General features: G+C 40.2%; 1 protein-coding gene across 1 annotated transcript in view; it reads right to left on the bottom strand.

Moving 5' to 3' along the window:
• APPBP2 (amyloid beta precursor protein binding protein 2) overlaps positions 1-12,941 on the bottom strand; it is a 60,148-nt gene extending 47,207 nt beyond the window's left edge. The window contains exon 1 of the mRNA XM_013971826.2: positions 12,487-12,941. Coding sequence (XP_013827280.1) covers positions 12,487-12,624 — 138 coding nt within the window. The 5' untranslated portion in view covers positions 12,625-12,941. The remainder of the gene's footprint in view (positions 1-12,486) is intronic.

The following is a 13,720-nucleotide window of genomic DNA, read 5'->3' as shown; positions in this document are numbered from 1 at the left end:
CACTTCCACTGCAGGGGGTGCGGGAAGTGTGGGCTCGATCCCTAGCTGGGGAACTAAGATCCCACATGTCTTAGTTCCCACATCCCATGTGTCACATGGCGTGGCCAGAAATTTAAAAATTAAAAAAAAAAAAAAAAAAAAAAAAAGAACTGTGATTTCAAAAAATTCAGAGGCTGTCAAGGCAGGAAAATAAATGATGTTCAGATTATACAACCGAGACAGGCAGTGTTTTAGGAACACAAATAAAATACCCAGACCAATGAAGAAAGCACTTTGGGAGAGGTTTGAAAAGGAGTAGGAGTCAAGCTTCTGGCAATATGGCAGACAGCACCGACAAACAGATAAAAACTTTGCAGCCTCTTTTCAAACAGAGGAATGCTGGATAAAATTTCACAAAACAACTTGGGGATAAATAGCCGAGTTTGAAATTAAGAGCAGAAACTTCATAGCTCCCCCAAATTAAGGAGACATGAACTCAAAAACAGCTGAAAAGAAAAACAGAACAGTTTTATAGCTCCAAGTGATTGTGGACCAGAGTGCAATGACCAAATAGATAGGAAGGATTAAAGGCAGCAGATCCTTTTAAGCAAAGGAATCTGGCACTGAACTGACTCACTAAATCCAGGAATAAAAGTCTAGAACATCTCCCACAGCCCTGGCAAAGTCTGCTGTAAAAAACTAAAACCTTCAGCCTAGGACATTTGTAAGTATGCAGTCCAAATTCATACTACCTAGATAATCTACAGCCCCCAAATCCTGAACTTGGCTTTAAAAACTGGTCTGAAACCAGTGAAACCTATGAAGTATTCACAAGCAAAAAGGCTGAAACACCTACAAGGGATGATGAAAATGTTTTAAAGTCTATCACTGGAATCTCGGAACCAAAGGAAACTCTGTAGTCTACAGGAAAACGGATCCTGTCTCTTCAACAAATAAGTTGCAAAGATAAGAAAACAGATGGATAGGGAATCTACAGACCAACAGAGCCTTAAGAGATATATCAGCCAACAGCCAAGGCACAGATCTTATCTGGATTCTGATCCAAACAAACAAACTGTAAAACTATACACATACTTGACATTTAAAAACTGAAAATTTGAATGACTGGCAATTTAATAAAGAATTATTATTAATTTTTCTTTGGTGTTATAATAGTATGATGATTACTAAGATATTTACAGATGAAATTAAATGATGTGCTTCCAAATACTATATGAAAGGGGATTGTAGAAAATGGATTCAGCAGTAAGACTAGCCAAGAACTGGTAACTGCTGAAGCTCAGCGATGGACACATGGAGATCCATTATTCTATCCCATCTACTTTTGTGTTTAATTTTTCCATAATAAAACATTTTCTAAAAATAATGCATCCATTACTGCTAAACAAGTATATCCTTTACCTCTAAGATAAATGAAAGTAGCAATATTTTGTTTTGTTTAACACACGTAAGATACATTTATTCTTGTTCTCTAATCTCAAAGTTCATTTGAAATGTAGTTCTAAATAAATTCACTTTGGAATATAATTTAAATTTCTTTATTCTATTTTCATATTACACTATATATTACATGTAATGTCCTTTCCCTGTTGCTTGAGTGCACTGTGATCTCAGATTATACATTCATGGATTAGAGCAAGTACTAAAGAAGTATCTTAATATAATGCACATTTAATTTAAAAAGAAATGCTTTCTTCTGGAGGTAAACCAACATTTAAATTTCTGACTTCTTCTGGGATTTCCCTGGTGATCTAGGGGTTAAGAATCCACCTTACGATACAGATGAGGTGGGTTCAATTCCCAGTCAGGGAACTAAGATCCAACATGCCTCAGAGCAACTAAGTCCATGAGCTACAGCCACTGAGTCCATGAAGCTCAACAAAAGATTCCACAGGATGCAATGAAAATCCCACGGGCTGCAACTAAGACCTGATGCAGCCAAGTAAACAAATTCATTATTGCTTTTGTATCATTTTAATTTCTCAGCTGCTCCACACTCACTGGTTCCATTATACTTAAAAAAAAAAAAAAAAACTGACCAACATATGATTATTTGCATCTTGCAGGACAAAGTGCTTTGTCTACTGATAAGCAAGTTAAGTAGACATATTCACATTATTTAAAGTACAAGAAATAGCTAACTCTCAAATGGGAACGTAACCCCTTCCTAACTTTAAATACCCTGTCCACATATATGATACTAGATTCACCATCCATTAAAAGAGAAATTAAAGAGTTTTTTCCTCAATCATTATAAGAATGAACTTTTGTCTAGAACCCAGATTCTCTAATTCTCTCATTTGGTGGGTCAATGGAACATTTTCAAGATAATATGATTGCGTTAATGGTGGAAGATGCTATCGTGATACAAATGGAAAGTCAAGATAAAAGTCTGAAAGTCAAAGTGAAGGTCGCTCTGCTGCTGCTAAGTCGCTTCAGTCGTGTCCGACTCTGTGCGACCCCATAGAAGGCAGCCCACCAGGCTCCCCCGTCCCTGGGATTCTCCAGGCAAGAACACTGGAGTGGGTTGCCATTCCTTCTCCAGTGCATGAAAGTGAAAAGTGAAAGAGAAGTCTCTCAGTCGTGTCCAACTCTTTGGGACCCCATGGAATATACAGACCATGGATTTCTCCAGGCCAAAATACTGGAGTGAATAGCCTTTCCCTTCTCCAGAGGATCTTCCCAACCCAGGAATCGAACCAGGGTCTCCTGCATTGCAGGTAGATTCTTTACCAACTGAGCTATGAGGGAAGCCCAAAAGTCTAGTTAGATGAAAACTCTAGCCAACAATGATAACCAGTCATATATAACCAAATAGGTATCAGAGATCTCTGTATGTAGGTAAGAAGTTTCTGGACGTCTCTTCTTAAAGCATCACTACCAACCTTGGTGAAAATCAGGAGTGTATCCATGAGGCAGTAGAAAGAAGACAGTATGGTGTTTTTGTTTTTGTTTTTTTTGACAGTATGGTTTTAAGAGGGGCTTCCCTGGTGGTTCAGATGGTAAGGAATCTGCCTGCAATGTGGGAGACCCAGGTTCAATCCCTGGGTTGGGAAATGGCAACCCACTTCAGTATTCTTGCTTGGAGATCCCACGGACAGAGCAGCCTGGCGGGCTACAGTCCATGGCTGTAAGAAAACATTCTGTCTCTATATGAGACATCATTCCCTGCACCTGAAACACTGTAAATTAACTACACTGTAATTTTTTTTAAATTAGGGGAAAAAACCCTAAAAACAAAAAACCGCATTCTGTATTCTAGATAGCCAACTTTAAAACATTTGTTTTGGGGACTTCTGAGGTGATTCAGTGGTTAAGACTCCTCCCTTTCACTGCAGGGCAAGGGTTTAATCCCTGATCAGGGAACTCAGGGAACTGAGATCCCATATACCATGCAGCCAAAAAATAGAAACAAATATTGTTTCCTTTGATTGCAGCAGAATTGCATAGATGCTTTTTTTTTTTTTAATTAGAAAACATAGAAAGGAACTTATAAAACAGAAAACCAGGGCTTCCCTGGTGGCTCGGTGGTAAAGAACCTGCATGCCAATACAGGGGATGCAAGATACTCCGGTTCGATGCCTGGGTCAGAAAGATCCCTCAGAGGAGGGCATGGCAACCCACTCCAGTATTCTTGCCTGGAGAGTTCCATGGACAGAGGAGCCTGACAGACTACAGTTCATAGGTTACACAGAGTCAGACACAACTGAAGCAACTTAGCTCACACGCATAAGCACCCTAGAGCCAGTGCTCTGCAACAAGAGAAGCCACCTACTCCCTGCAACTAGAGAAGTCCTACAATCAGCAACAAAGACTCAGCACAGACAAAAATAGATCTTTAAAAAGCTATCAAAAGTATCAACTATTCTTTGACTATACCCAAGATAGTTTAATAATGTGGGAGTTTTGTCTGCTATGGGGAAGAGGCATGTGGACAAAGGGGAAAATATAATTTAACTTCTTTTATGGTTTTAGTCTATCAACTTCTCTTTGGTTATTTCTACTTTCCTAGAAACACAAATTTCAGTCAGAAAGATCCTCTGTAAGAAGAAATGGCAACCCACTCCAGCATTCTTGCCTGGAAGGTTGCCAATGGACAGAAGACCCTGGTGGGCTACAGTCCACCAGGTTGCACAGAATCAGACACAACTGAAGCCACTTAGCATGCATGCATACAAGCTATGCTACATCTAAAGCAAATTATGCTGCAACTTAAAAGACTATTTTCCCCCTTTCTATTGTATCCATGGTTATTTTTACTTTCTCATTCCTAGTTTTGAGAATGTGAGCTTTCTCTCACATTTCTTGATGTGGCTAACTAGTGATTAATGTGGTCAATTAACTACTTAATTAGTTGACTTATTTTTCTTTTAAACCAATCACCTTGACCTACTTCTTAAGTGAAAGTAAGTGTTTAGTCGCTCAGTCGTGTCCGACTCTTTGCGAACCCATAGACTGCAGCCCACCAGGCTTCTCTGTCCATGGAATTCTCAAGGCAAGAATAGTGGAGTGGGTTGCCATTCCCCTCTCCAGGGGATCGATCTTCCTGACCCAGGGCTTGAACCTGGGTCTCCCACACTGCAGGCAGATTCTTCACCACCTGAGCCATCAGGGAAGCCCCTGAAAACAGAAGACCCAAGGATCAAACCCAGGTCTCCTGCATAGCAGGCAGATTCTTTGCTGTGCCATCTGACTTCTTGGTCACACTAATATTTAGAGTATCGGCTTTTAGGCTATTCCCCTCTTAGTACAACTTCATGTGACAGATAGCTTATTCTTGAAAATTCAATTTTACTTCTTTTACACAACAAAATATAAAAATTCTAGTATAAAAATATAGAGAGAATATATGCACAAAGTTAAAAACAACTACAATTCTTTCCCTTGAATAAATACTACTGAGATTTTGTGTTCCTCTAGGTTTTTTTTTCAACCTGTACTCAAATGTACACATATATTCGCTCATTTAAAAACAACAAACATGACTGTTATTCATACTACTTTGTGACAAGCTTTTATCCTCCCCGTGTACTCTTTACACCAATATATCCAGCATTCTCATTCTTTCTAAATGAAGTACAATATTCCATTCCTGATTGATGAGCAAACAGTTGTTTTCAATTTTCGCCACCATAAACAATACTGTACTTAACATTCCTGAACAGAATTTCCTGTATAGTCAACAAGCATCCCTATAGGAAAATTTCATGGTATTGCAGATTAAAGGATAAGAGTTATTTGAATCATTAAACCATGATAATCTGGCAAGTGAAGAGGAATGGTAATTTTTAAACCTTTTTACTGAAATATGACATGTACACAGATGAGTGCACAACTTATATTTAAAATGTAAAGCTCTAAGAAGTACAAACTATTACGTATAAAATAAGCTACAGGAACATACTGTACAACACAGGGAACACAGCCAATATTTTACAGTAATGTAAATGGAGTACAACCTTGAAAAATTGTGAATCACTATATTGTCTATCTGTAACATATATAATATTGTACATCAACTATACTTCAATAAAAACACATAATTTTAAAAAGAAAAATAAAAGAATGCAAAGTTCAATAAATTTTCACAAAGTGAACACGCCCAGATACCAACATGCAGATGACATTAATGAAACCGAGCGCTATCAGAATCCCAGACATCTCCCTTCATGCCCCTGCCCTGTCACCATCTGCCAAGGGCAACCTCTCCAGACTTAAAACACTTTAAAATTTTTTAAGCCTGTTTTTGAACCTTATGTAAACGGAATCACACACTATATATCCACATTCTCCAAGCTGCACCAAAATGCCCCAGGGCACTGCAGGATATTTTAAATTTGAAAGGTACAATATTCAACATTTACATTAAACCATGCCAAATACTAGACTGCTATATTCCTTTCAATGACATCTTATCTTTGTGTAGCAGCATTTTCAGTGGTTGTTATGATAAAACGAACGTGCAAAACTCATGTAACAGAAAATAAGAATGGTAGTTTCCAATTCAATTTCAAGATCTGAGCAGTTGTACAGTGTCTGACACATACATTTCAGTAGTGAGTAATCGTGCTTATTTAAGAATGGAGTAAAATACTCTTTCAATTTTTGTTTATTCATTTTTTTAATGGTTCTTGTGCTGTTAGGACATAAGTATTATTCAGTTTTTTATATCTAACTATTTAATTAACAGAGCTGTCAGGTATTTCTTTTGACCTGAAGGTTCTGTGAAGGGAGAAAGTTTGGGAGCCTCTGGTATATACTCCTTTGCTGATTTCTTTCACTTACTGTCACCTGTGAGATATCCATATGGTTTCGCAACTGCAGTTCATTCATTTTCACTGTAAAATATTCCTCTACATGACTATGTCACAATTTATAATTCTCCTATTGATGGCTATTGGGATAGTTTCCATTTTTTTGGTTATTATGAATAGTGTTGCATGAACATTACTGTTATAATCGTGAGGAGGAATTACACACACACACACTTTACAGCAGATAATGTGAGTTTTCCAAAATGGTGTATCAATTAACACTTCCACTAACAGTTTATGAGAGTTCTGATTGCTCCACATCCTTACCAACACTTCTTTTTCATTTAGTCATTCTGCAGGGAGTATAGTAGAACAGCAATTTCCCTGAAGACAAAATGAGGTTGAGCATCTTTCCAAAATGTTTCACTGGACCTTTGAATGTCTTTTTGGATGTCTATTGAAATTGTTTTCTCATTTTAAAAAAATTAGCTATTTCTTATTTTACTTCTAGTTTTTTAGATGCAGGATTAATCTTTTATGAGATAATATGTGCTGCAAATATTTTCTCCCACTCTGTGGCTTCGCTTTTCACTCTTTTAATGCTATCTTTAATAAACAGATGTTCTTAATCTTAAAATAGGCCAATATACCAAATTACCTCTACATTTAGCTCATTTTTTGTATCCTATTTAATATATTTTTGCTGACACAGTGAAAACTTTTTCCTAAAAAACTGTTTTGTACATTTAGATCAGCAATCCACCGAAAATGGTAACTGTGTATGATATAAGGTAAGATCATGATCCTTCCCCCTCTACATGGATATCCAACTAACCAACACTACTTGTTTGATCTTCCTTTCCCCACTGTACCACTGCGTCACCTTTACGATAGACCAGGTGACAGTACACGTGCCAGTCTGTTAATGGACTGAACTCCTCCACTGGGCTTTTTGTCTATTAATATGGCATTCCCATATTATCCTATCTGTTACAGCTCCATATTCGATGGTGTAAGTTCTCCAGATTTCTTCCTCATGATTGACTTGGCTTGACACTGCACTTTAATTTGCATTTCATTTGATGTTTATTAGCCATTCATAGTTTCATGTTCTGTGAGCTAGCTCTTCAGGTCTTCTGGAAATCAGTTGGTTGTACTTTATATACTAATGAACATTAGATCTTTCTGTATTAGGAAATTCATCTCTTACCTGACAAACGTCATTTGCATCAATTCAGTTCAGTTCAGTTGCTCAATGTCTGATTCTTTGCGATACCATGGACTGCAGCACCCCAGGGCTCCCTGTCCATCACCAACTCCTGGAGCTTGCTCAAACCCATGTCCATTGAGTCGGTGATACCATCCAACCATCTCATCCTCTGTCGTCCCCTTCTCCTCCCGCCTTCAATCTTTCTCAGCATCAGGGTCTTTTCAAATGAGTCAGTTCTTCGCATCAGGTGGCCAAAGTATTGGAGTCTCAGCTTCAGCATCAGTTCTTCCAATGAATATTCAGGACTGATCTCCTTTAGGATGGACTAGTTGGATCTCCTTGCAGTCCAAGGGACTCTCAAGAGTCTTCTCCAGCACCACAGTTCAAAAGCATCAATTCTTCGGCACTCAGCTTTCTTTACAGTCCAACTCTCATATCCAAACATGACTACTTGAAAAACCATAGCTTTCACTAGATGGACCTTTGTTGGCAAAGTAATGTCTCTGCTTTTTAATATGCTGTCTAGGTATGGTCATTTGCATAGTCTTTTTTAAAAAATGTGCTTTCAATCCCCCCCCCCCTCAATTTCTAATGTATTCAACAGAATCCATTTCTTTTTTTCATCCTAGGTTTTGGTTTCATGCTTAGAGAAGCCTTCGCTAAGCCAGGACAGTATTACAGCGTTGGCAAGATGAGTAACAGAGGACTTCACATTTTACATTACTCATTTTTGTAACATTTGACACTTTTTAAATTTGTTAATTACTTTAAAAATAATTTCTTTAAAGAAGAATTTCAGTCATTCCCCACTGTAAGATACTGACCCAGTAATTTATTTTGATGCTTTTAAGATATCATTTGCCATATTTAAATCTTTAATTTGCTTGGAATTCATTTTGGTGTAAAGTGTTAAGTAGAGGTCCAACACTCCCCCCTGATAACCAACTTCCTCCCAACTGTTTAAATACAGCATTGCCCTATAACTTTAGCATATAAACAAATTCTTAAATATGCTTTAGCTTCCACGTAGACTGTCTACTATGTCCTAGAAATCAATTTCCTTCTTTGCTCTTCTTTTGCCAATACTATATTGTTTTAAAATATATATGGTTTTCTAACATACTTGACTATCCTGAATGTTGTACACTTAAAATTTTCCTTGGCTCATTTATTCTCAGGTAATTAATTCCTCCATGTAAGCATCATATTTAATAAGTTCCCTACACTTAGTAAAATCCTGAGATTCTGATTCAACTTGCAATAAATTCAAAGCCTAAACTGACATGAGCTGACAAATTTATAACATATTACCTTTCCATCCATATACAGGGTATGGCTGCCTATTTATGTTCTTTTATGCCCCACTTCCACAAAAGTTTTTGCTATTTATTTATTTATTTTTGGCCACACCATAGGTTTTGGAGATTCCCCAACCAGGGATCCAACCTGGGTTCTTGACTGTGAAAGGGCAGAATCCCAACCAATGGATCACTGGAAAATTTCCTGTTCTCAATTTATTAATCTAAAGAGCTTTCTAATGTGAAAAAACATTAACTCTTTGGTTGTCAAATATGCTGCAAGAAATTTTTTTTCAATTTGTTACCAGCCAATTTAAAAAGATTATGAGAATATCAGTTGAGAGTGAACATAACTAAGAATAGAAATAAACACAAAAAAGGAAGAAAAAATACAATTCTAATACTAAATCAGGAATTCATTCATATGGTTTTTAGCAGAAGACTTACAATAATAATTTTTAAAACCCCCAAATTACTAAGTTAAAGACTGAAAACATAAAACACATTACTGAGATAAATTCACCTGGTCAAAATTTAACTCTATGGCAAATTCTGTCACTGGAATAGGATACAAAACAGACCATTCAGCAGTTACAATAAAAAGATCACAAACTTCACTCTTTGAGGAACCCAGCCCTTCACTCTGTTTGCTTTCACTTGGTATAAAATTTCACAATTCTTTCTATTCACTTTATCTACCTCTGTTCCCAAATCATTGAGTACCCTTAGCGAAACATCATTCTGAGTCAGAGATATTATTCAGTACTGTTTTACTGAACCATCTAGACCTTCTGTCAATTTTTTAAAAAACATATTTTTAGTGAGCAACCTTTTCTATACACCTTAGCAGCCATTCCAACTTCTGTTTAGCCTTTCTACATAAAAGCCGCCATTCCTGTCCCTTACTGCCAGCAAGCGATCTTATCCTAATTCCTTACAACCATTCTTCGCAAGCTTACTTATGTTTATACTTTATGTCTTTACATCTTTCCATCTGATCTTAGAGGAAGTAGTCTTTTCTCTAACTCCAATGAAAGACTGGTACCTTAATTTATGGATGGTGAAAGAAGGGGCAAAGTTCACTCAATTAATGTCTCTATTTAGGGTCTCTGCTCCATAATTTATTTCCTGCCTCACTTGTACACTCAACCTCTCATTCTGTTTTGGTGTCTGTCACTCAGACAAGAAGTACATTTTAACATCTTCCATCCTTAAACTTTAACAGCAACTTTCACATTTTACCCTTCTATAGATCATCCCTCTCTTTCTCTTCCCTTCTTAGGCGCAGTCAGCACACCTGCTTCTTCATCTCCTATTTATTCCAAAACCCCATTTTCTAAAGCTGCACCTGAAGCTACTGATGCACAGTAGTGTTTGATGCACGAACACTATAATTTTGTCTGTGACTATGCCTACTGATGGAAGTTGGGGCAACTGGAGGGATCTGATTATGGGTTCTCCTTGGAAACTATAAACTGGAGAAAACTGGAAACTGGAGAAAACTGGAAACAGTCAACAGTAAGCAAGAAAGCAAGGTAATCAGAATACTGGGTATGCTGCTGCTGCTGCTAAGTCACTTCAGTTGTGTCCGACCGTGCGACCCCATAGACGGCAGCCCACCAGGCTCCCCCGTCCCTGGGATACTCCAGACAAGAACACTGGAGTGGGTTGCCATTTCCTCCTCCAAAGCATGAAAGTGAAAAGCGAAAGTGAAGTTGTTCAGTTGTGTCCGATCTGTAGCGACCCCATGGACTGCAGCCTACCAGGCTCCTCTGTCCATGGGATTTTCCAGGCAAGAGTACTGGAATGGGGTGCCACTGCCTTCTCCATACTGGATATGAGACCTTGACTAAATTACTTCACTTTCCCACCTATAAAACAGGTTAATACCCTAATTTAGTTTAATTGTGAGACTTAAAATAACTGTGTAAGAGCACTTACACTTTCAGGCATACGTTAAATACCTTCCTTTCCACATTTCCAACAGGCAGACAACTATTAAGGAATAAAAAGCGCACCCAAAAGACGCCATATTAAAACTTTGTGGACTATGTGAAACACAAAATGTGGCAAAAAGCACCATCTGTTCATTCACTATTAATAATGCTCAAATGAAAAGCTTCAATTAGAAATGAAAGTTACTAGAAAGATATCCAAGTACTTTGAAGAAATTCAACTACTGAATGTACTTTGATTAAATTTCCAATGATTTTCTCTAAAAAGTGTAAAAGGTTACAACATACACACAAAGTTGCAGTTTCCCAAGCTGAGAAAGAACTCTTAACTCATCCTTCCTGCCAGGAATACATTTTAAATACACAATACTTCCTTAGACACACACAAAAGTAAACCAATGTATCAAAGGGATCTGGAATAAAGGCAGATTTTTCCTTAACCACCGCCCCCCCCCCCAAATAATAATATTAATGACCAAAATGAATATTCTCCAAATATCCAGGGGGTAAAAATTGTTAAACTGGTGTAAAGCAGCTGGATTTAGTAGACAGAATGTAGCAAGTCAGCAGCTTTCTGAAAAAATATTCTGGGGTGGAGAAAGCGGGCAATCTTCCCAGTGAAACAACTGCCGTAAAACACCATATATATGTAAGAACATACACATCTGTTAAATCTTAGTTTACAATGTTCCAGCCAACTTACAAATCAAGAGGAAGTGTTTAGATCTAAAATATAAATCATACTTTTACTTCTGGTCAAATTCTGCATGGGTGGCTACTGGAGACGAGGAGATATCCACGCCGATTCAAGGCAAAGAGGACTGAATAATAAGGCCACTGTTCACATTCAAATGTGGGGGGAGACGAAAAGGGAGGCTCCGAGTCCACAAAGTTCTCCTCCCTCTCTAAACACTGCAAGACTGTCCACGTCTAAAGACGCTTACCCTTGAACCTCCTTGGAGACTGAACTTGGAGACTTTGTTCAGATTTTTGAGGGGGAGCGATTTAGGAATGCTGCAAGATTACAACTTTCAACTACATGAACACGATTTAAATTCTAAAGTGTTTTTTGTTTTTTTTAAAAAGAAAGACGTTCTTCCTTTTAGGTAGTTTATCACCATTCCCGTATTAATAAAACCGCCTATTCAACCGCAAGGATCAATATAAACAAAAACCACAGCTTCAAAGGATACGCAAATAAGGCACATCATTACTTCCAATAATTCCCCAACTTCCTCCCAATGACCGACGAGAAAGGTGACACGAAGCAAGAAAAGAAAAATACTTGCAAAGGAGGGAGGTGAGAGGAGAAAGAAGGCAGAAAGGAGGGGGAAAGAGCAAAAAAAAAAAAAAAAAGACAAAAGTCCAGCTGATACTGACACTTAATTGGGGAAGAGAGGGCAGAAAATATTCCCGAAGTCACAGGCTGGAAGGCAAGGGCTGAGTGGGACAAGGGCGCAATAGAGGAAGTCCACGCAAAAGAGGCCTACCCCAAAGGGGCCCCGAGGGACGAGGGAACACCAAAAGCGGGCGGGAGGCGGGGGGGAGTCTCACTGCGATGAGATATCCCATCCATCAAGGCCGAGAGCTTGAGACAAGGAAGATAGCAGATGGAGCGTTTCTACACCGGACAGCCCGGCACCGCCCCAGAGGTCTCGGGGCGCCGATCCCACTATGAGGGGTGAGGGGTTAAACGCGGGGGTTCGCGGACGTGGAAGGGGGTGCGGCCCCAGGGGCTGCGGCGGGAAGAGCGGGTCCACGGCCCGTACCTTGTAGTACACGTCGAACTGGATGTTCTCCGGCAAGGAGCGGATATCGCGGCGAGAGCGGATGTAGTTATCCACCACAGCGGAGATGGCGGTGTTATAGAGAGTCTCTGGGATCCACTCGAGCTCCACGGCCGCCATCTTCCTTCCCTCCGCCTCCTCCGCCTCCTCCGCCTCCTCCTCCCGAAGGCCCCCGCCTCCCTCCGTAGCGAACTCCTCAGCGGCCCCGGAGGATTCCGAGGGGCGGCAGCGGCGGCGGCGGCCACGCGGGCACACGGCAGAAGGGCGCGGCCGCCCTGACTCCTCCCGGCTGAGCTGCGGGCGGCGGGCGCAGGCCCGCGGGGGAGAGCTCGCCAGAGAAACGGGGCCAGCAGCGCCGAGGCCTCACATTCCGGGTCTGCGAGCACCCCGGGCTCCGTCCCAGCGCCGAGCTCTGCAGGGGCGGGACTGCGCGCGCGCGGCGTCATGACGTCAGCGCACGCCGACGCGCCGGAGGGCAGGAATGCGGCAGGCAAGAGACTCGGGAAGGAAAGAGCGGTGATCCCGCCCACGGGGAACAGAGTTTTTCCATGGGGGCCGGGGCTGGGTGGTTGAGGGGGAACTGTTTTTCGCTGGGACGAGTTATGACAGGTTTTACCAGCTGCTGCCGAGTCTCCAGCTTCATCTCTCCTTTCAGCCAGTCCTTCTTCGGGAGTTCTCAGGACCCTTTCGAGGTGCAGGCGAAAGTTTGGATGCACAATTTGTCAGTCCACTGAAGATCGCGCGTTCAGGGAACTCACATGGCTCTGGAAACAGTCCCTTCGGCTCCCGTTCCTAAATCGAGTTAGGAACCTTCGGCCTAGAACTAGGATGAAAGGGAGACTTGCGTTGTGTAACCATTCGCACTGTTTGAACTTTACTGTTTCTTTTTCCTGATGAAATTTACCGGAACAAAAAACAACACACAGAAAACAAAAAAGAACCACTTAAGAAAAATCTGGTGGGGCGGTTAGCCTGATTATGGAATTACAAATAGTGGTGAGAGAAAAAGGGCTAAGTGGTGGCCGTGATATGACTTCCTGGTAAAACAGAAAGGAAGATTTCAACTTTCTCCCCTAGTTCTAGTCGCAGCCTCAGGGGAGAAATAATTGAGAGTTCTTGTTACAGCTCTCTTCCATCCTCAGCCTGAACATCTGCTACTTATGTAACTTAATTTCCCGTGTGTTAGATTTCAAGAACTTCATGCAACATCTTGCTG

The sequence above is a fragment of the Capra hircus genome, chromosome 19 (genome assembly GCF_001704415.2).
Source record: "Capra hircus breed San Clemente chromosome 19, ASM170441v1, whole genome shotgun sequence".
Classification (NCBI taxonomy): domain Eukaryota; kingdom Metazoa; phylum Chordata; class Mammalia; order Artiodactyla; family Bovidae; genus Capra; species Capra hircus.
Note: the sequence above shows the minus strand (reverse complement) of the source record. Positions and strands in the feature narration are given on the sequence as shown.